This window comes from Lygodium microphyllum, chromosome 15, assembly GCF_053477565.2.
Source record: "Lygodium microphyllum isolate KBCC chromosome 15, Lygodium_microphyllum_v1.1.10, whole genome shotgun sequence".
Lineage (NCBI taxonomy): Eukaryota > Viridiplantae > Streptophyta > Polypodiopsida > Schizaeales > Lygodiaceae > Lygodium > Lygodium microphyllum.
Genome location: NC_141149.1, coordinates 137,852,825 through 137,877,141, shown reverse-complemented (window position 1 = coordinate 137,877,141; position 24,317 = coordinate 137,852,825). Strand labels below are relative to the sequence as shown.

Genomic DNA, 24,317 nt, shown 5'->3' with positions numbered 1-24,317 from the left:
TCAGTAAACGTTGCACATGTGAGGTGTAACTCGGGTTAGAGTAAATTTACGAGCCCGAGACTCGAGGAAATCATGGCATATCAAAGGCAAAAGTTGCTATAAGTTATGCCACTTAGATACTTGGTGGTATCTGTTACCAGTTGTTGGCATAGGTCATTCATTTGGCTATAAGTGTCAGTTGGTGACACTAGAGAAGTGACATTTAGTGGTATCCAATGGCAATTTGATGGCCAAAGATAATGCAAAAATACTCGGGAATAAAAGTTGCCCAGCCAATTTGATTATTGGCCAATCAGATTATTGTTCAGGGAATCAAAATGATTATTAGATTAATTTTCAGTATTTAAAGATTGAAAATTAATATGTAATAATGGATAATGCTAGAAAAACCACTTGGGAAGGTTGCCGCTTGTCAAAATTGCCTATGCAAGACTGAAAAACGTCTTTAGAGATTGGAGAGAGACACTTTAGTGTATTCAGCCTGCAAGAGAGAGGGAGGAGATGCTACTGGACTGATTTGTAGCCATTGGAGGATCTTCTGAGGCAACCAGGGGCAAGAGAAGACCAATCAACAACAGCAGCTGACAACATCTAGAGGTTGTTGAGACAAGGCAAGAATAGTAACTGACTGATTTTCGTCAGTTCTTTGCATCTACAAGCTGTTGAGACAGTGGAGCAGCAGTAAATGATAGATTTTCTTCAGTTCTTCACGAATAAAGTCTAAATTTTCTCTCTTCTCAGCATTCTCCATGATCTCCCAGCCTTTCTATAACCTTGCTCTAAAGATTACAACATTGAGATCACTAGAGGCTGAGAAATTTCAGATTTCTTTGTTGTAAACCCTTATTTGCAGCAAAAATTAGGGTTTAGTTGGAAAGTGTGCTAGAAATTGGAAGCTCCAAGACTTGGATTCAACAGGGCTGAAGCTGGTTTAGTCAAATTCAAGTGGAGGGACTAGCAAATCAATGAACTTGGGGTATTTTTCATCTCCATCAAAGCGAGTGAAGGCTAATTGACTGTTCAAATCAAGGGGCAAATTGGATTGAAGACTTATTGGTCATTTTGGATAGCAAGGGAAGTTGGAATACCGAAAGGGATCTAGAGAATCCCATTGTGCATAAACTTATTCTTCAATTAAGTTAAAAAAATAACGAAAGGGGCGCCAATTTTGGGGCCAATAGGGTGTCCAATGTCCAAGATTATATGATAAAGTGTGCATTTCAATTTTGTGAATTTGTTAATTACTGTAAATAGTGCTTAATCAGGTTATTTACCACCCTTTCCGAGGAGGAAGGTTGGTTTCACTCCATATAGAGGTTTTTGACTTTAATACTAAGGAATAGTAGCTATAAAGGCCCAAATCTTGGGAGGGGGACAGGATGGGCACTTGCAACATTGGTCACAACCTTGGGTTATAAGTGACTAGTGTGAATGAGCCAAGTCACTAATGACCAAAGGTTGTGACCAATGTTGTGGTTCTGATGTGGATGTCCAAGGATGTAACACCAAGACTACCAACTTAGTCTAGATGGGAATAACATTTCCTACGTCAATTAGCCAGACTGTGAATAATTGTCAATTGGCCTTAACCACCAGCCCTATAACTGAGAAAAAGAACATCAAGCATGCATTCCTTCTCCACTGTGGCTCTTGAAGATTGGGCCATAGCTACCTTGGGTGTAGAGGAGATTACACACAAACCGAGTGACTAAATCATGAAGCTAAAGCTACAATCTCTATATGCAAGTATGGGGAGAAATTCAACTTACCACTTGCTTGCATGGATCCCCATGCTTACTCATGCCACTACTAAAATCCCATAACACCCTATTCAGGAGTGGAGTAAACCCATTAAACATGGACCATCAACCCATGAGCTTCTAGTGCCTTTTGGCATGTTATCATGTCGTGTGGTAGAGAGCAGGTCGGTGCTTTGATACCAATCATATGTTTATGTTGATCTCTAAATGAATTAAATGATAGAAAGTGTGTATAGAATGTTCAAAGGGAGAGCAACGGAAGTATTTGGAGTGTGATGTCCACTGGAGATGGATCCAAAGGGTTGCAACCACCAATTGAAGTGAAAAGATGCTGAGAATGGAAGGACAACAGAGTGGAAAGCAAAATGTAGCAGTTTGGAGAGTTGGAACTGGTAAAGGCATCAGTGTACAACTTGGAAGATGATCTTAATTGATTACTAGCAGTAGAGAAAGATTGGGTGATAGTTGTAGAAGGTGTTTCTCATGCAGGGTGGCCTGCTCAGCAAGAAAACACAAGTTGTTGATAATTGAACATATTGAATTTGTGCGAAAAGTGCACCTGGAGAGTGGCAATACCTAACATCAAGGGTTGGAGTGAAGGTAGTTGCAGTCGTAAAACAAGGATGGATTGAATGGTGGGCAACTTGTCTATTTATGGATATGTGGATGCTATCAAATTAGGGTTTTGCTTATGGGAAACAAAAACTCTCTAGTAACATGTTTCTGTTAATGAAGGTTTTTGGTAATTACATGTTTTGGAGATGTTTAAAAGAGCAAATTAATTTTAATGCATGTTTTTAGCTCAACACCCCCTCTCAGGCCCAAAACTAGAACTAGAAAGGGACTAGAACAAAAGCTCGAGTCCATTTTAAAGGCATTCCACCCCAATGCAGCTAGGGCATTGAACAAAGGGTGCACATTGCCTGCTCAGTGGCCTACCAAGACTACAGAGGCAATGGTTATCTTACCAAGGGAGCCAAAGTGATCACCCTAGAGAGGCCAAGGCATCGGACACAGGGTGCTCCAATGGTCTACTAGGACTTTCAAAGGCGGAGGAAATCACATTGATTTTTTTTTTTTTTTTTTTTTTGAGGATTTTAAATAAGGTTTTTGTCTATTAAGTAAGTGTGTCCCAAGAAGGGAAGAATAAAAAGGAATGGTTAGATCCAACACATCACAAAATAGACAAGCTATCATGACCACTCATGGGTATCGATGATGAGGAAAAAGGGTGAAGGATTATGGAGGTGTGGTGGTAAGGTGGTAAAGGAAGTGTTGGTGGAAACGATTGGGGATCACTCAGGGTTGCTTTGCACAATGAGATGCAAAGAGTAATGCTACATAATGAGAATGTGCATGTAATAGATGTCACTTGGACAGTATCCCTTGTGGGAAAATTGTTTGCTTGCCCAGGTGCCCTTTTACAAAGGTGATGATAATCGTGGAATTCGAAGGAAAGGTACAACAAGGAAGGGAGGCTGACGTTGACGACAAATGCCGAAACATATAGAATACCAAGGAAGGGTAGGAGCTCCCTCTCAACCATGGATGTCAATGTTAAGGGAGGAAGAGGAACTAGATGTCGGTCTTTGTGTGGTGCCAAGAACCATGAAGATTTATGTGGATGATGCACCCTAGTTTGAAGAGCAATGTAGAAGTTACCACCATGGTAGCATCGAGAGAGATGATTGAAGATCTCCCTCAGAAGAGGAAGCCTCCATGCTAGTAGAAGAGCAAGTCTTTGAGAAACATAAGACGATGAAGAAACGACAAGCATCCATGTCTCCAATCTAGGAAGGCCCAATGCAAGCTTGCATGTTAGTCTTAAATTGAAATACAAAAGCCTACAAAAGAGATGAGAATCTACAAAAATAGAGGCCAGTATAGTGAGATGCTTCAAAGCAAAACAAAGCAAAAGTAAAGCTTATAGATTGTGAATGAGTCTATGAATGAGTCAATGCAGCATAAGACAAAGGAAAGAAAGCCCAATGATGAAGTAACTTATGGGCTTGGCTCATTAGCGTAAAGAACTAAGAGTGCTAAGTGGGAACTGGAAGATTTGAAATGTGAAAAATACATCTAAGTTTAAAAGAGATGTAGTCTAACTAGCTTAAGATGTCTATGGGTAACCTAGGACGTGTAAGAAACTAGCCTAGGGGGGAAGGTAATGATTGAACCAACCAGAGATTCTACGAGGCGGTGATTGAGGGGGAGATCTAAGATTCACCGCATTGGTGGCCAACCATTGATGAACATGGATACTAGGGGGTGGAGAAACTATGTTACCTCCTTGGGAAAGACCCCCATGTTGAGCTAAAAAATCATTAGCCTTGATTAAACAACTCCAAAGCTCAAGTTAATTAAAAAATGAATTCAATCTTTTCTTTAAAACAGATTTGGTCCTAGGGAGTTTCAGTGTACCAGATGTAAACCCTAATTTGGGAGACCTAAACTTTCTATAAATAGACAGGCCACCAAGCTTTTGATTACACTTCCTCTTTTTTGCAAGATTTTGGTCTTTCTCACAAAGAAGAGACTATTCAATCAAGATATTGATGCATTAGTCTTGAATAAGATAGATTGTTGTTTAAGAAAGGTGAAGAGTACAAAAGGTTAATTTCTCCACTCGTAAGTTTGCCCTCTTGTTTTCTTTCCGTTTCTTCATGTCAAGGTCATTTTGAAGTAGGTGAATGAGCTCATTGTTCATTTTGATTCAATGTATTTAATGGACAAAAGGAACCTATTACGTTTTTAACAGCTGCACCCACAAATCCATTTGATCTTCCACCCATCCCTCCTTGTTCTTCTACTGCATGTTCATTCACATATCCATTAAGTGCATCTCACATGTCTTGATACCCCACACCGAGGGGTCCTTTACACTTAAGCACAGCCTTTAGGACCTTTTCTTTCCCTCAACTTGGTGGTGTACCCATGATGGAGGCTCCTTTTTCCTTTCACACACTTTAAGGCTTCTGATAGCTTGGGATGCTCTCCCATCCATTCCTGAGTTTGGATTAGTTATCACAATTTACCTCCATGGTATTTTGTAGTGGGCCTTCTAGTCATTTTGCTATGCCCTAGCTGACTTTTGGACAAGGCTTACATATCTCAATGCCTCTAGCTCCACTAATACCTTATGGAAATATTCATGTTCTAGTGCCTTTGCATCAATTGGCACCCCACCCTTTGGACACTCACAGCCTATTTCTACCTACCCACATCTTCCTTTTGATCCCCCTCCACTACCTCCTCCTTATTCACACCATTCTTCTTGCACTGCCTATTTGACACCTCAAGGTTCTTCTCCACTAGCAACTTATGGAAACATTCATTATCCAGTCCCTTCGCATTAATCAGCACCCTTTGGATACTCACAGCCTATTTCTATCTGCCCACGTTCTCCTCTTGATCCCCCCTCCACTACTTCCTTCTTATTCACACTATCCTTCTTATTCCGCCTATCGGATACCTCATGGTTCTTCCTCATTAGCCAAGCATACTTTAACCAATAATACTTCTTTTAACGGGTCTAACTACACTACGTGGTTAAATTTGATGAGACATGTCCTTGACTCACAAAAGCTATGAGATATTGTGTAGAGGTTGGAAACCCAACTTGATCTCACACTTGTTTCATAGGAGGTTATCTACTCATGGAAGGCTAGGAATGCCTCCTCTATTGTTGAGCTGATGCATAGTTTATTGCCTAAGTTTCATTCTTAGCTTCAGCATGTTGAAATAGCTTTACAGCGTTGGACACACTTGACTAATTGTTATGTTGCTTGGAATAGGACCTGTTGCATAAATCTTGACCTTGAGCTCCAAAACCTTAAAATTATTGATGGGGATGACTTGAAAGCCAAGTTGGTAGAGTATCGACGACTTCACACTGAGTTCTCTATCTCATTTTTGCATATTGTAGGTGTCATAGCTTCGCTGTCCACACCTTGTTCACAGAGAATGTCTCAGTCGGAGCTTCACGTCATTGTCTCCTATCTTTTGGCGCTTGTCTATCAGCTCTCCTTCGTAGTGTGCTGCTTATACCAGCTGTTGCATGTTGTCAACTAAACCCAAGATTTGCGTTTGTTGCCGTCAGCATCTTTCTGCATGTGGCAATTGTCCTGGAGATGTTGCCTATTGTGGGTGACCACCCAGCTAGTTGCCGGGTTTTTGGCAGAATGTGTAGAACCTATTCTTTTTAGGTGAGAAGTGCCAGGAGGGTCTTTGTGAGGGTGTGAGTGTACCTCTCCCTTTTTCCTTCAAAGAAGAGAGATGAGATTGTAAGGTTAGAGAGTTGATAGAGAGACAATATACCAAAGTCTTATATTAGTATAAACCAAGCTTTTGTGATAGCACTCCAAGTGCGATAATTAGGATCGTGGAGCTTATTGTAAGCATTAGTACATGGAGGATCTAAAAGGACTTCAAGATACAATTGAGAAAGGAGATATACTTGGGCAAAGCTTTTGTACATGGAGGATCTAAAACGAGTTGAAGATAAAATCGAGAAAGGAGATATACTTGGGCTAAACAAGGGATCAAAGCGTTCGTGAGACCATCGATAGAGTTGAAGAGTTCAAAGCTCACATAACACCAGAAGCACAAAAGTATCACAAATAATAGAAATAAGGGTGAAGTGAGTTTAGTACAATGACAAAAATCAACACAAGAGTATCCTTTCTAAAGTTGATATAAAAATCCAAGTGTAGACCTGTGGGTGTTGGAAAATGGTAGCCAGCTATGGAGAGAGAGAGGAGAGACAATGACAGCAAGGGAGTGAGCTTAAGCAAAAAGAGAAGGGTGTACTTGCTAGAATGAAAGATAGAGTGAAAGTACAACTTATGTTTAGGTCAAGGGTTGACCTAACCAGCCTTCCACCAACTAACTAGAGTTAGGCTTATTTTACTCTAGAGCCTAGTGTCACTACTTTAAGTTTCTAATACACTAGGTGTACACACCTTGCATTGACACTTTAATAAGTGTCCACACCACACAAATTACAGCAGTGCCAATTTGATGAAGTACAAGGATGATCAATCACCAAAGGGTAACAAGTTTAAGGACTTTCAAAAAGCCTCAAACTTCTTGCGTGGTAGTGCCTTGGTGAAAATGTCTGCAACATTTTTTTGTGTGGGTACATACATCAAGCTGATCTCTCTTGCATAGCATCTCTCTCTGACATAATGGTAATGCACCTCTATGTGTTTCATGCGAGCATGAAATAGAGGATTTTGTGCTACTACAGTAGCTTTCTAACAATCAGAAAGAATGGGTGTAAGACCTTCCAATGGTAAATGTAGATTAGCCAACAATCTGCACAACCATACACATTTTATTGTTGCCGTGAAGGTTGCTCTGTACTTAGCCTCACAAGACGAGGTAGCCATTGTAGGCTGTTTCTTGCTTAGCCATGAAATGCATGAACGGCCTAGAAAGAAACAATGTCCACTAGTAGACTGCCTAGTGTCTGCATCACCAGCCCAATCTAAATCACTGTAAGCTTGTAAGTGCAAGTCTCCTCCCCTAGGAAATAATAATGCATGTGACTGAGTACCTTGCAAATATCTAAAGATCCGCTTAACAACTTGCCAATGTATGGTCCGTGGGCTATGTATATACTTGCTCACTTGAGATACTGCATACTGAATGTTAGGGCGTGTGTTTCAAAGATAAATAAGACAGCTGAGAGCTTGGCTATAAATTGCAACATTAGACATCTCTTCACCATTATGCATAGACAGCTTTAAGCCTGGCTCCATAGGAGTGCACATAGTTTGCAATCTTGCATACTAAACCTATGTAACAACTTATCCACATATTGTGACTATGACATGATGATACCATGCTGATTTTGGGTGAATTGAATCCCCAAATAATAGTGTAGACAGCCCATATCCAACATAGCAAATGCATGTTTTAATTCAGCCTTAAAATCTGCAATTTTTTCTTTTATAGATCCAATGAGCAGCATGTCACCTACATAAAGAATTAGCAAGTGCCCCCCCTCATTCTTAATGTATAGAGTGGGAGCAGTTGGACTATTTTTGAACCCTTTGCTAGCCAAATAAGCATCAATTTTGGAGTACCATACACGAGGAGCTTGTTTGAGACCATAAAGAGCTTTATGCAGCTTGCATACCATGTGCTATTTCCCTTTAACCACAAACCTTGGAGATTGTGACACATAAACATCCTGTTGCAAATCCCCAAACAAGAATGCTGTCTTAATGTCCAACTGATGTACTTTCCTGCCATAATTTGCAGTCATAACAATCACACGTCTCACTGTACTCATAGGGGATGTAGGAGCAAAAGTTTCTTCATAATCTATGCCCTTTTTTTGTGCATAGCCTTTTGCTACCAACCGTGCTTTGTACCTGTCAATTATACCATCAGCCTTGCGTTTGAGTTTAAAAACCCATTTTGTGCCAATGGCCTTCTTGCCAGGTGGTAAATCTTTAAGATCTCGTGTAGAGTTAGTGGCAATAGAGTCTAAATCATCCTGCATGGCCTGCATCCAATGTACATCTTGTTGAGCTTCGTCCAAGGAAGTAGACTCATCATCATTCAATAGTGAGCTCATAAACACATGCTCATCACAATCATCTACTTCCGTAAAATCAATCAAATGTGCCCCCCATGCATCATTTGCTGCATTTCTAGTAGCCCTTCTAGTGCGTTGAGGTATAGGAGCATCCATTTTACTCTCTTGGAGAGTCTGTAACAGCCATCTTGGGATTGTCTTGGCTGCATTTACAGCAGCCCTTTCATGCTGTACTGCTTCTTCCACTGCATGTGGCAAACCATCATTGATACCCTGCTGTTTAGGAGCATATGGTGCAGCAACAGCTTGCTGTATTAAGTCTGTCCTGCCATTTACAGCAGGCACAAACTCCAAAGTAAGTGGCAAAAGACCGTCAAAGACATCACCAATGTCATGGGTGACTTGCATTTGAAATTGATCATGTGAAAATGCAGCATTTTCAGCAAATAGGACATCCCTAATGACAGATTTTCTTTGTGCATGGGTCATACAAGCGATAGCCCTTGCTCTTTGAATTGTAGCCAATAAATATGCATTTTACAATCGGAACATGTGCATAGGCTATGCAAGTAATCACCCGAAAGTAGTCTACTTTCGGTTTCTTGCTATGCCAAGCTTCGAAAGCACCAAACATCAAAGTGAATAAGCTGCATTGTTCGGAGAGCACGCACTGCACCATCCTTTTTGAAGGCAAACCTATGCATCTTACCCAAAATACATCCCTCACATGCATGAGGAGGCGGAGTCTCCACTGGAGGCAATGTATCTACCATATGACACCTCTGAAGGGTCATCAAACTCCCAATGCTCATGTGTCCACAGTGGGCATGCCATAGCTTTTCATTTTGCATAGCGGGCAAAAGAGTAGTGACTGCTAAAGCATCATGAGACTATCTGTCATATGTATCCAACAAAAATAGATCTTATGTAGGGTGCCGAATAGCCTTAATGCATAATCCATCTCTTTGTCTCTAACAATGCATTTGTCATCCTCAAGATGACCTGAAAGCCATGCTTATTAAAAGCAGAGATAGACAACAAGTTCTTTGTAATGCCTGGTACAAACAAGACATCTAGAAGCATGAAATCACAACCATCTGCAGCAGTAATAGTGACTGTCCCAATGCCACATACATCAGAACTGCTGCTGTTTGCACATGTAACACGCTTGCCAACAAGGGCTGAATGCAAAGAGGTAAAGAAACACTTCTGGAAGCGATGTGCTTTGACGCCCCACTGTCAAAATACTATGTTTGTTGCGTTTCAACAGTATTAAATGCTGAATCAGCTATTGAAGAATCATAACTGCATGTGAGAAATGCATGGTCCTCCTCTACAAAGTTGGTTAAAGTATCATCATCAATAGATTGGCTGGTTGATGTTTCTTGGACAACCAAACCGGAGTTCTTTTTATTCTCTTTGGCCAATCTCTTTCCGCATTCATCGATATAGTGGCCGGACTTATTGCAATAATGGCATTTCCCCTTCTTTTTAGTCTTTTCTGTGTCTTGGACAACCTTATTTGATGGCTGTCTAGCATCACCCTTTTGCTGATTTTTTACATTTTGCTTGACTTTTCCTTTGCCTTTGAACTTGGAAAGCATAGCCACATCACCTGAACGCAATGCCACATTCTTCCGAGTCTGTTCCTCTTGCAGCAAGAGGCCTTCCAACTTCACAAATGTAAGGGGCTGTTGCCCCCCCCCAAAAGACAACATTAAAGAGGTGTGGAAACCAAGATATGACTCTGGAAGAGAGCTCTGTGTGATGTTTACCAATTCAACACGCTGAATGACCTCATCAACATTGAGTAGTTGCTCACGCAAATCGTGTATGTGAGTAAGGTGCTTTGTCATGCTATCATCCTCATCCATGGCCACATTGGTCTCAACTCTTTGCGGAGATAGGATCTCTTGCTCTCATTGCGTGTTGCAAACATACGCTCAAGTACATCCAATGCTGATTTTGAGGTCTTACAAGACCGAATGTGCGGAATAATTGCCCTTTACACTGACAAGGCAATCAAAGAAAGTGCCCGTGCATCTTTTGAGTCCCATTTCCTCTAATCCTTGGTAGGAGGGAGAGGAGGGGGAGCAGTAGCAGCAGCACCAATACCACTAGCAGCATCACCAGCAACCTATCCTCGAGCGTTACCTTGAGGTGTCTGAGGTGCAAGACTTCCTGGTCATTGCAAATCACCTGTAACATAGTCCCAGAAGTCCTTTGCCACAAGAAGGTTACGGACCATAAAACTCCACTGTGGGTAGTTTGTCAAGTTTGTCCTCCTGAGTGAGGACACCAAGGATGTTGCTTTGATCATTATTCCCCTAATGTGCCATGCTGTCAATGATAGACAAAAATCTGCAGCCAAATACTTCAATGTTGAAGTATAGAGTATACTCCTCAGAGTACCAAAATCCCCCATGGGATTAAGAAATAAGTACCAAATTGTCACTCAAATGCGAGAGTGTGCACAATGCCACCCAAATCAGCAGCACTATATTGTTGTACCACACTCGCCTCGAAATGTGTGCCCACAAAAGTACAAAATACAGTAGCTTATGCTGATTCTTACCAAAATTTATTGAATTTTTCCAAAATTCTTTGCTCAATGTGACTGTAACAACAATTAAATGCTGCTGTACTGCTTGGTGCTTGCCTTGGAGTGCGTGTCCCTTTCTTTCTAAAATTTCAAAGAAATTGAAGAAATTTGTATCTTAGAGCTAGAATTTCTGTAGAATTGTCACCTTGGGATGCAATGACAGCAAGAGAGTGAGCTGAAGCAAAAAGAGAAGAGTGTACTTGCTAGAATGAAAGATAGAGTGAAAGTACAACTTATGTTTATGTCAAGTGTTGACCTAACCAGCCTTCCATCAACTAACTAGAGTTTTAGATCATTTTAGCCATTTTGCATCCTTGCATGCGGATTGCACCCATTTTCCTCTATTTTCCATCCTTTTTTACTGTTGCTCACTCTCCTTAGTTGATCTTTCTAGATCATTTTGGTCATTTCGCATCCTTGCATGCAGATTGCACCCATTTTCCTCTATTTTCCTTAGTTGCTACTTCTGTTGGCTTTGCTCCTTGAAAATCTATTACTTTTTACAGCCCTAAACCCAAAACCCCTCATCCTTACACCGACTTATCCTTTTCCTTTCCTATCCACATTATTTGAAGTTGTTTTCCCTCAAATTTGCAGTTGTTTTACCTCAAATTTGGATGATGCGGGGTGACTTTTTAAATCATAGATGATAGTGGATATATCATGATTCATACTAGGTAGTTCTGAGAATGAAGATCATGTGGCAATACATTCTACAATATACTTTCTAGACTTATTGATCATGTTCATGGATCATTTGGTATTTGAATGATGTTGCATGTATTATTTTTTGTGTTCATTGTTTAACAAGTATTCTCCTTTTTGAGCCTATAAGACATAAATGAAAATATGAGTCTATGACTGTTGACTATTGACATCATCACTCTTGGTGTATTGTAGTCTTTTATATTGAGTTCTAAATCCTAATCTTCAAAGTTTTTGAAACTCTTGGATTGTGATTTTACAAACTTTGGTAGAACGATGTATACCAATCAAATCTCTTTTGATGTCACATATATACTCTACATTGTTGAGGAATTCAAGTGTTTTTGTGTAAAGATTCAACTTACAAATAGTATTATCCCTTCACATATGTCTAATATTAAAATGTTCCTAGAAATGGATATAAAATCTGTTTTCCCATTTCATTGCTTCGGCCTTGAGCTGAAACTCTGTTTTGTGACTCCGAAACGTGTTTCTGTTTTGCCATTTTTGAAACTCCAACAACTGTGATGGTGTGGGTTGGTGGTATGGGAGACCATCTCTTTGGATATGGTTGTGACTCCTAGGCTTAGGGGGGAGCCCATTTGGTTCTATGGTTGGCAGGTGAGTTTAATGTCCATTCCTATTATGTCCTTTGCAAGGGTACATTTTGTTGTGTTAATTGTATAGGTTGGGTACTAGGGGAAGGTTTCATTGGTAGCAGACTGTCAACTTGCTATCTGGGATGGGATATGATTATATGCCCAAAACCAGCGTTCACTCATGGGACCATGATGGTCTGTGATTGATAGATACATTTTTATCTCATATAGGGTTGCACAGGATGTTGTTAGTGAGAGGGGCATACATGGGGGGTATGTGTTGCAGATGGTGGGTCCAACAAGGTATGTTTCTTGTTCTGTACTCGGGTTTGGGATGGTGTTGGAGTAAATGCTATTGCGTAGGTTTCTTTAGTTGTGTGACAATCTGGGCGTTGGAAGATACCACTTTGAGGCCATTGGAGTCTTATCTCTAGTAGTAGGGAAGATTTTGTTGCTCGGATAGGCATTAGTCACCTGGGTTTGTTGTCGTTTTTAATTCTGGTATAACATTTAGTGTTAGGATTACCTTTATCGTCATGTGTTTAGTTTTATCATTAATGTTGATGTTTAATAACATCAAGATTGAAGTGAGGCAAAGATTAATGTTTTTGGTATTGAAGAGAGAGCCTGTGAAACATGTCGAGGAGAGAGAAAGATGGCCATTTCAAGGAGAGAAAGATTGGCTTGTCAAAGAGAGAGAAAGTCAAATAGAAAGATGAGTGTTTTTGTTGGGGAGAGAAGATAGAAGATGATGTGTGTGTGTTGGGGAGAGAGAAGGTGGCAATGCTAGATGAGGGGCGGTAGGCATTGGGCAATGGCTAGTGGAGTTGGAGGTCCATGCGGTGCAATTAAGGCAGCTATGACAAGTCAGCCTTGGGGCATGGTAGGTGGTTGAGACCTGCGTGATGGGTCAGCCTTGGCATGTGGCACTTTCGATGGCAGACACCATGAGTTGTTGAATGGTGGAAGACAGCAGCTCATTGCCTGGAATCATGTGTGATGGTCCACATGGATAGGATGACGACCAAGAATAGTCCATGGGAGGGGATGAATGGTCTGCTTGGATGAAATCCATGCCTTCATTTGTCTATCTGCCATGTATCAAAAATCCTCTAAGGTTATAAACAGAGAAGTGTAAAAAATGACCACCCAGGTGGGTAGTAAATGCAGGTTTGTTTAACCTACAATCTTAACCTGCAATCTCATGTAATGACAGCTTGAAATCCCTAAGATCTTCTCACTTGAACCATCGTCTTGCAATTACAAATTATAAAAAATGACTTTTCTTTATGATTTCTCCGGATGTCTCAATTTGATGCACTAGTTGTGAGGGAATGCCAATGGTTGTATTTTTTCTGATCTAGACATTATTACATATATATGTTTTATTGAAAGAGGTTAATCATCGACAATGTAATATAATTGCCTTTCTTTTTGTAATAATCCTGATAATAATTCAGCTGGCAATAAAAGATGACTGTGATGTACTTGTGGGTGAGGTCATCTTGCTCGACAAGCTTAGCAGCTTTGTCAAATATCAATCCATCGGTCTTGGATGGATTGCCATGCTGATCAGTCTTGCTAATGCTGCTCATTTGCTTCTGCTTCAATACATATGATGATTATTATTTTTCATGTCAAGCGCACTATTCTCTTTCACCACTATGATTTTTCCTGATGTCTGAATTTGATGCACTAGTTGTGAGGGAATGCCAATGGTTGTGTTTTTAGTGATCTAGACATGTAATAATTGAGATGGCAATAAAAGATGACTGTGATGTTCTTGTGGGTGAGGTCATCTTGCTCGACAAGCTTAGCAGCTTTGTCAAAAATCAATCCGTCGGTCTTGGATGGATTGCCATGCTGATCAGTCTTGCTAATGTTGCTCACTTGCTTCTGCTTCAATACATATGATGATTATTCTTTTTCATGTCAAGCACAACACCTGATGAGTGTGTAGGAGTGTTTCAACTTTTCCATTCAACTGATGGCGAACCTCTCCGCACTTGTGGTGGTAAAAAGGGTACAATATCTTGACAGGAAGATTACATTATACTAGAACAGTTCTCAAACATAATAAATACTTGGCAAGGTTTAATATTCTTTGTGTTTGATTTTCGAAAAGTCAAGTGGCTTATGCAAGGAGCATAGAAATTTACGCGAACAACATTTCTTGAAATGAAATTTGTCAAGCCTATGACACGCAAAACATGAAATTGCTTTAGTGTGAATATGTGAACTATATATTACTTGCTTTTAATGAATATGGGAAATAAAACATCAAGAATTTGACATTATTGCATTATCTTCTGTCTTCATAACTGATGCATGAGGCTGTTTTGGTGAATGTAGGAGATAAAAGAGCAAGAGTTTGACATTATTGCATTGTGGACAATACCTTTTGGAGGGAATACTGAGTCCCGACTCAAGAAAGCTGAAGAAAATTTAGCAACTGAAATTCGGTAAGACATGATATTGTTGAGCTGATCTGTAATGCACAAGCCGAAGAGTTTATCCTTTGGTGGTACCTCTAGTGGGGTGTGCACTGGCATGGTTAGTTGTGATCTACATCTCTATGTGGCTCTGTCCAAAGTAACTCCCATGGTGGATCCATGTGTCTAATTGAGGTGTGCTCTGAAGTATCCGATGTGCCTGCCACTCTAAAAAAGTCTGTGTGACTATGCTGTCACACATGCCTAAAGCTAGGTAAGCTTACTAAAGCTTCATTAACCTTTAGAGCTTACCTCATAAATCTTCTTTGACATTGTAGGCCTCTTGAGCTGGTTTGGATCTAACAAGTTCAGGGGAATTCTGTTCGCAGTTCACACTTGTGAGCTGGGTATTTTAGATGACCATTTTCACATTGCAACTATCTGAACAGGTTCAGTTTTGAACCACTTGGCAAAAAGACTGCATTTATACTGCAGAGGATTTGAAATGGTTATGCTGGGAACTAGTTTTTGAAACTGTTTTCACACTGTTTTAAGATCTGAACAGGATATTTTGCAGAGCTAGTTTAGCTTTATTGTGTTCATACTGCAGATTTCAAACCGGTTATATTCAAGACATGAAGGGATGTTTGTATGCAATTGTTTCTCTCGCTCACACACACACACACACACACACACACACACACACACACACATATTAATGTCTACATAAGGCCAATGTGGCCTATGAGACAAAATCTAGAGTACATCCAGGTCTAATGTCACCTCATTAGTAAGGTAAATATAACATTAAAAATAAGTGGGTGGCCTGTGAAACCATGTTGAGAATAACTATACAATGAGACTATACTAGGGTTGAACTACGTGTAGTGTTGTCCTATCGGTAGAAAATAAAAGAAAAGGAGAACTGGATCTGATAGAACCATGTACAAAAATGTGGTGGAGACTATAGGCTGTAGCTGATCTCAAGATCTACCCGTGATCTCGGCTATGATGTGGTCCCTAGCTGCTTCATTGATTTGCACAATGGTGAGTCTTTGGTGTCTTGTGATAATATCTCTAATCCGAGTGTGGTGTGGTCTCCTTGAACGTGGTCTTGGTAGACGGGGTTGTTGTGCTTGATGAAGGGAAATGGCTCTATCCAATGTGACTCCACGGCGTGGCATGTAAGGTGTCTGGCATGATGGCTTTGTGTAACCAGCCTTCCTCCTCGTATAGGGTGGGAAATAACCTCATTAAGCACTATTTACAGCAATTAAAAAGTTCACAAAACTGAAATGCACACTTTACCATATAATCTTAGACATTGGACACCCTGTTGCCCCAAAATTGATGCCCCTTTTGTTATTTTTTTAACTTACTTGAAGAAGAAGTTGATGTACAATGGGATTCTCCAAATCCCTTTCGGTATTCCAACTTCCCTTGCTGTCCAAAATGACTAGTAAGTCTTCAATCTGATTTGCCCCTTGATTCGGACAATCAATTGGCATTCATTTGCTTTGATGGAGATGGAAAATGCCCCAAGTTCATTGATTTGCTAGTCCCTCCACTTGAATTTGACTAAACCAGCTTCAGCCCTGTTGAATCCAAGTCTTCGAGCTTCCAATTTCTGGCACGCTTCTCGAGGTTGCTACTAAAGCCTAATTTTGCTGCTGCAGATTAGGGTTTACAGCAAAGAAATCTGAAATTTCTTAGCCTTTGGTAATCTCAATGCTGTAATCTTTAGAGCGAGGTTGTAGAAAGATTGGGAGATCAGAGAGAATGCTGAGGAGAGAGCAAATTTAGACTTTATTCGTGAAGAACTGAAGAAAATCTGTAATGCTGAGGTTTTAAAAAGACATGTCTTCATGACAGCCCTCCCAGTTAAAATCCTTGAAATCGTCATAGATTGCACTGCCAAATCCATTAAAAGCAAAATAGTGGATTCGAATTTTCACAAGGCATCATAGCTAACACAACATTGTGCGTTGTTGCTCAACCATTCCATATGCTCAACACATGCTGAAAATTACCAACCAATCATAATATAACATAAGACTCACAAAGAATCTCAAAAACATTGTCAGATTTTCATGTGACATATCTATTTCTCATGAGCTCAACTCATCTGGCAAAACCAAACCATAGCATAGCATAACCAAGCATAAACCATGGCTAAAACATCAATGGCATTATAACATATGTTGTTGTCCATGGAACCAAATGTAAACCATTGAAAATTGAGCATAATTTGATCATAAATTGATGACTTGCTGATTTGAGAACTGATCACAAACTATTTCAAATATGACCCCAAAGTGATCACAAACTCATTGCAAAAATTGACGTGCAATCAATGCAAAAACTAATGCAAAATTGATCCCAAAAGCGACCATAAACGATTCTTAAGCTAATAAAAAGCTGTGCTGAAACTGATCAGAATTTGTCTCAAAATTGAGGCAAAATTCGTGCTAAATTGATCATAAGCTGATGCAAAAGTATAGTTTAGTGCTCGGGCGGAACTCATACGCATCTGCATACATCTCACAGTGACTAGTACACTAAGTAGTGACCTCATGGCAAACATACTGTTGGAAGTGCTACCTCCCCCTTGAGCAGCATCAGGCAATACTACGGACCCTTGCTGTATTGAACTTGACGGAGCCCAAACTAAAGTGAAACTATAGTCAGCTCTAATTGAAAGGCATCTAGGTAAAGCTGCAACAATTGAGGATGTTCTGTCAAGTTATCCTCTTCCATCCATTTGGCATCCATTGGTGAATAATTTTGAAATTTCACCAAGTATCTCTTGGAAACTCTACATTTGACTTTTTTTTCCTTATGCGTCAAAATCAGCTTGCGCACCAAAATCTCATCTTGTTCCTCAACCTTAGGCTGAATTTCAACAGACATATCCTCTGGTACATCACTATGAAAAGGCCTCAACAAACTAACATGAAAGGCATTGTGTATCCGCCAATGTGGAGGTAATTTCAGCCGATATGCCACATCGCTAATATTCTCCAATACTTCGAAGGGCTTATAGTATCTCATACTCAACTTTGGATACAATCTTTCTCTTCCTTTCATCTTTTTCAGCCTTGCTTTTTCAAAACGCAGCAATATATAATCACCCTTTGCAAACTGCAAAGCATGTCTTTGGCGATCAAGTGTCCTCTTTTACTTTTCTTGTGATCTTTGAAGTGCATATTTTATCTTTGCATAGGCTACATCCAAGTTTTCCACATAAGGATCAGCCTCAAAGATCTTATCCTTAGTTTCTAGAATAGGTGGTACCTTCTTGCCACCTTCAACCATCTCAACTGGAGCTTTGCCCGTAGAACTATGCATTGTGTTGTTGTAAGCAAACTCAAACAAGGGAAAATACAGCTCCCATTGTGTCTTGTGGTCTAAAACATAGTACCTCAAAAGATCTAACACTGTGGAATTTGTTTCCTCAGATTGACCATCTGTTTGCGGATGGAAGGATGATGAGACTTTCAGCATGGTACCAATATTCTCAAACAACCCCTTTCAAAAGAAATTGGTCATCCGGGGGTCTCGATCACTAATGATTGACTGTGGCATACCATGATACTTAAAAGATGTGCTACAAAAACAATCGTGCCATATGATCAGTCTTTATTTTTTTCCTCATCGGAATGAAATAGGCTTGTTTGCTAAACTTTCAAATGATAGTCCATATCCCATCATTCCTTGTAGGTGTCTTAGGAAGCTAAAAAATAAAGTCCATTGCAATGCTCTGCCAAGGCCTATCTGGAATAGGCAAGGGCTGCAACAAACTTGGCATCTTTTGCCTATCATACTTTACCTTCTGGCATATGATGCATGTCTTAACAAACTGTTCTACATTATGCCTCAAAGTTGACCAATAAAAGAAATGCTCCATTGCCTTGACCATGGTATCAATACCTCTGTATCCTGCATACGGAGGAGCACGACTTTCAGTGATAACTCTAGGCCTTAACTGCTTTGTGACACACAGTCGTCCATGCATTATCAGAAGTCCATATCTTACCACAAAGTGTTCATACCTTTGGCCATTGGAAAGCTGATCATAAACATTAGCAAAGTTTGAATCAGCAACATATTGCTCTTTCATGGCATCCAACTCAATGTGATAAGCCATGTCGACGGCTGAAATTTGTGGCTTACATGACAGTGCATCAGCTACAACATTCTTTTTACCATCAATATGTACAATCTGAAAATGAAACATACAATGAAAATTTTCCCATTCCATATGCTTCTCTGACAACTTTGTCTGCGTTAGAAAGTACCTCAAAGTTTGATGGTTTGTCTGCACTATAAAATCAGTCCCCAACAAATAATGTTTCCACGTAGACAGTGCATGAATTACCGTTAAGACCTCTTTTTCATAGACCTATAAATTCTTTTCTGCACCATAGGGATTTCGGCTCTCATAAGCCACAGCTCAGCCATCTTGCATAAGAACAGCCCCAATGTTGTCACCACATGCATCACATTGAACTATGAATGACTTCCTTAGATTGGGTATACAAGCACAGGATCTGAAGTCATCTTTTCCTTTAACTTTTCAAATGCTGAAATTTCCACTGCTTTCCATCTAAATGGCACATCTTGGCATGCAATGGAGACGCAATTTTAGTAAATCTGAGTACATACTTCTTGTAGTAAGAACATAAATCCAAGAAACTGCGGATCTCATACACATTTCTCAAAGGTGGCCATGATCGTATTGCCTCAACCTTTGCAAGGTTCATGCAAATATCATCAGCCGATACAATATGCCCCAAAAAGTAGATTTCATACAAGAAGAATTCAATTTACTTGTCATTGATAACTAGCCTATGCTCATGGAGTTCATTGAACACAATGTCCAAGTGTTTTCTATGCTTTGCCTCATTCTTTGAATAGACAATCATGTCATCAAAGAAAGTGCCATAAACCCTCTATGTGGCGTGAAGATACAATCCATCATCCGATTAAAAGTGACAGGAACATTCGTAAGTTTAGAAGGCATAATAAGGAACTCATACAATCCAAAAGATGTCCTAAAAGCTATCTTTGGCACATCTTCCGGTCAAATGCGTATTTGATGATATCCACTTGTTAAATCTATACGGCTAAATATGGCTGTCCCTTGCAATCTATCCATAACATCATCGATCCGAGGAATCAAAATCGATTCTTTATCGCGATCTTTCTCAGAGCACGATAATCAATGCATATACGCCATGAACCATCGTTTTTTTGTACCAAAAGCACAAGAGAATAAAAAGGAAATGTACTCGATTGAATTAGCCCTTTTTCTAATAGCTCATTCACTTGACTCATAATCTCCTCTTGTTGGGATGCATTGACTTTGTAGGGTGGCTTATTAGGTGGGATACTTCGAGGGATAAGGTCTATGCCATGATCTTATGGCCTTTCAGGTGTTAGTTGCCCTGGAAGTGACTGAGAGAAGCAATCAACATACATTTTCAGAAATGACATGCGATCCCTCTCTAACTTAGACATATTCCCAACATTCTCACTATCATCTTTATCCTTAGTAAAAACCAAGTATGCTGAAAGATGATTTTTCATTACGTAAGAAATGACAGTTGTAGATACAACAGGGACAGATTCATCTTTTAAGACTACATCAAGTGTGAGTACCTTTCCCTTATGCTGAATAGTGATTTTTTTTGCACGAGAATCAATCACTGCATGCATACGATGTCAACATGGCACACCAAGCAATACATCACAATCCTCAAGTGGGGCAATGAAGAACTCTTCACTGTCCACATATCCTTGTATATGCAACCGAAGGTTTCCAATGAGCAGTGTGACGAACTGTGCATGGCCTTTACATGCCATTCCAACTTCCCCTATGGGTTCCATCTCATCCTCTCTAATGCCCAAATGGGCGGCCATGTCAATAGAGATGAAGTTGGCTTGTGCACCATTATCAAAGAAAAACAGTGCATGCTGATTCCTAATTTTGCCCCATGCTCTGCACAACTCAGTAGCATCATCATTGGGCTGATCACTAATAACATCGGGCACCAATCCCACTGATGTTTTGGGTTTCTTTCCTTTATAATCTCCCTAATTTTCTGATTTTCCAGCTTGCTGTCTATTGGGATGGTCCCTTGTAACGTGACCCTCCTGTTCACAAATAAAACATTTATTTGCAGCCATCAATTCCCTACATCGTGCCAATGTTTTCGAGCCCTTTTTTTGTTGTTTTGGCATCTTTTCAGACTGATTTTCAAATCTGCCTCTTTTCTCAGCCTTAAACAACTTTTTATTCGGCTTCTCCCCACTCTCTAGGAAGCCCGAATCCTTCCCATGCAGCAAAGCATCGGCTGTAGTAGTAGTCTCTATGAGCTGAGACATGCTCGACACAGTGGATTTAATCCAAAAATCCTTGATTTCTTTGGGCAGCTCACAAACATATTTTTCCTCTTGCTCATGAAGGGGTATGGGGTGATAAGAAGTAATAGGCAGCAATGCATCCCAAAACCTCTTATTATATTGCTCCAAATTCTTTCATTTCTTACCATCCAGCTTATTCCAAGCTGTCATGATGTCCACCTCAAAGGTACTTATTAACCAATTCGATGCAAACATTTGCTTGAATTGTACCCATGTTGATGATGCTCTATCTTGCATCAAAAGAGTGGACCACCACTGTAATGTATTCCCTTTTAAGAAAGTGGCTTCCTTTCGAATCTTCGAGGACTCCGTGAAGCTCCCCCCTGAATAGGCTGCATCAAGCGTCTGAATGAAAGTCAAAGCTTTCAGTCTATCTTGTACACCGTTGAAGGACTCAAACTTCATTGCTTTTCCACCCTCCTTTTGCTGCCCTTTGGGTGTCAAGTTGTCATACGCTGGCTGCTGCAAAAAGGGTGCATTTGCTGAATTTACATAAAAATGAATGCCAAACGGAGCATTTGTATGACCAACATTCATTCTTTAAGACCCATAAGCATTTGGGGGTGCAGATGCAATACCAAACATGCTACTTTGTGCTCCAGGCATCAAGCCAATGCTGCCATACATAGGGTTTTGTATATTTTCAGCCATACCTGAATACATTGGGCCTTGCACGCCATGCATTAGTTGCTGCATTCGAGAGGGATTTGTGCCATACATACCCGTATGGAGTCCTTGTCCATCCATAGCATGAAAAATCGTGCTTCCACCAAAATATCCTAGCTGCCCCATCATAGCATGCATGCCTGATTGTCCAAAATCCATTGGATTGGCACTTTCATGATGGCCTTGCATTTGTATTCCTTACCTTGTAGATACTAACTATTTTATTTCATTAGTATCTTTAAAAGTTTCAAATGAAGAGTTTGGCATTATCTTCGGTGCATATTGCTGTCCCAAAGGTGTAGAAGACATGTTCTTCTTCTTGCCTTGGCTGTCCTTCTTTGGAGTATTAAAAAATTGGGTAAATTGAGGATTCTTTGCCAATTTAGCAAAGAGATTTGCCGCTGTCCTCATCCGATTCTTAAACTGGTCATTAAATTCCTCTTCACTTTGCTGGTCTTTAGCTTTCTTATGCCTTAAAGGCTGTGCATCCTGCCCAATAGCAACATTTTCAGCTTGTTGTCCATGGTCTGAGCCTTGTCCAAGGTTAGACATTGCATTTCCTTCATTCCTATGTGAATGTTCATACTGAGAGGCATTATCACTGCTTGAGTCCATCTTACTGTATGAAGATATATTGAGATAATTTCTTAGCTGAGATTAAAAGTCAGCACTAGCACAAAGCTTTGGCTTGCAATTAGGTGCCTCAGGCCCACCAAATCAAGGGATTGAGTGGTATCCCGGCAATGGAACCATGTAACTAGCTTTCCTCCTCGGATAGGGTGGTAAATAACCTGATTAAGCACTATTTATAGCAATTAACAAATTCACAAAACTAAAATGCACACTTTATCATATAATCTTGGACATTGGATACCATGTTTGCTCCAAAACTAACGTCCCTTTCGGTATTTATTCAACTTATTTGAAGAAGAATTTGATGTACAATGGGATTCTCCCAATTCCTTTTGGTATTCCAACTCCCCTTGCTGTCCAAAATGACCAGTAAGTCTTCAATCTGATTTGCCCCTTGATTCGGGTAATCAATTGGTCTTTACTCACTTTGATGGAGATGGAAAATGCCCCAAGTTCAATGACTTGCTGATCCCTCTACTTGAATAGGCTAAAAACAGCTTCAGCCCTGTTGAATCCATGTCTTTGAGCTTCCAATTTTTGGGATGCTTCTCGAGGTTGCTGCTAAACCCTAATTTTTGCTTTGCAGATTAGGGTTTACAGTAGAGAAATTTAAAATTTCTTAGTCTCTGGTGATCTCAATGCTGTAATCTTTGGAGAAAGCTTGGGAGATGAGAGAGAATGCTGAGGAGAGAGAAAATTCAAACTTTCTTCGCGAAGAACAGAAGAAAATCTATAATTTCTTGCTGCTGCCTTGTCTCAACAGCATGTAGATGTTGTCACATGCTGTTGATTGGTCTTCTCCTGCCCTTGGTTGCCTTAGAAGGTCCTTCAATGGCTGCAAATTAGATCAGTAGTATCGCCTCTCTCTCTCTTGCAGGCTGAATACCCTAAAAATGCCTCTCTATAGTTTCTAAAGATGTTTTTCAGTCTTGCATGGGCATTTTTGACAAGTGGCAGCCTTCCCAAATGGTTTTTCTAGCATTATCCATAAGTAAATATTAATTTTGAATCTTTAAATACTGAAAATGAATCTAATAATTATTTCGATGCCGTAAAAATAATGTGATTGGCCAATAATTAAATTGGCGAGGCAACTTCCATTCTCGAGTGTCTTTGCGTCATGTTTGATTATCAGATTTGCATTAGGTACCATTAAACATCACTTTCCTAGTGTCACCAATTGACACTTATGGCCAAATGAATGACCTATGCCAACAACTGGCACCAGATACCACCAAGTACTTGTGCGACATAACTTATAGCAACTTTTGCCTTTGAGATTCTATGATTTTCTCGGATCTCAAGCTCGTAAATTTACTCTAACCCTAGTTACACCTCACATGTGCGACATTTACTTAATCATGTGATTAAAAATTAAACCACATGTTAAGTGAGGTTTCAAAAATACATGTCCTCGTGACACTCTGTCTCTGCTAGGCTAGTAGTGTCAGTAGGGTTGGGTCTATAGAAAAAGTTTGTTACTGCTTGCTGTGTGGGTCCCTTTTAGATGAGCTAGCGTTTGGTATTGCAGTAGTGCTATGCGGCGCCTCTTTGGTCCTCATACTCCGTGATGCGATGAAGGGGTCTAGAACCATCATAGAAGAGGGAGTGGTATCGTCCTCGTGTGTCATAGTATACTGTACATCTGTATATGTAGTGCTTCTCTGTCTTAGGCTCTCGACCACAAAGCTTGTAAGTCCTATCCTTTGCTAGGGTATGTGTCCATTTTCCTGTCTCCATCTAAAGCCTATGTGAGGAGGTGCGAATTTGTGCGATAGTAGCTCGTATGCAATGGGATAGATGGGTGTCCATATATGTTGGTCGAATAGTGAAACCATCATTAGAGAGACAAGAAATGACTCCTGTAGAACTCCATCCTTGATCCTAGAGGGAGTGGTAGGTGGATCTATGTCCGTTTGTGAAAACCAACAGTTCTTCTCACCTCTT

The 24,317-nt window shown here is 40.2% G+C and overlaps 1 protein-coding gene across 2 annotated transcripts in view; it reads left to right on the top strand.

Moving 5' to 3' along the window:
* The window catches only part of SWEETIE (HEAT repeat-containing protein), a 255,929-nt gene that overhangs the window by 73,596 nt on the left and 158,016 nt on the right, over positions 1-24,317 (top strand). For both annotated transcript variants that reach the window (XM_087694844.1, XM_087694845.1), the window contains exon 15: positions 14,566-14,675. In XM_087694844.1, the coding sequence (XP_087550970.1) occupies positions 14,566-14,675 (110 nt within the window). The remainder of the gene's footprint in view (positions 1-14,565; positions 14,676-24,317) is intronic.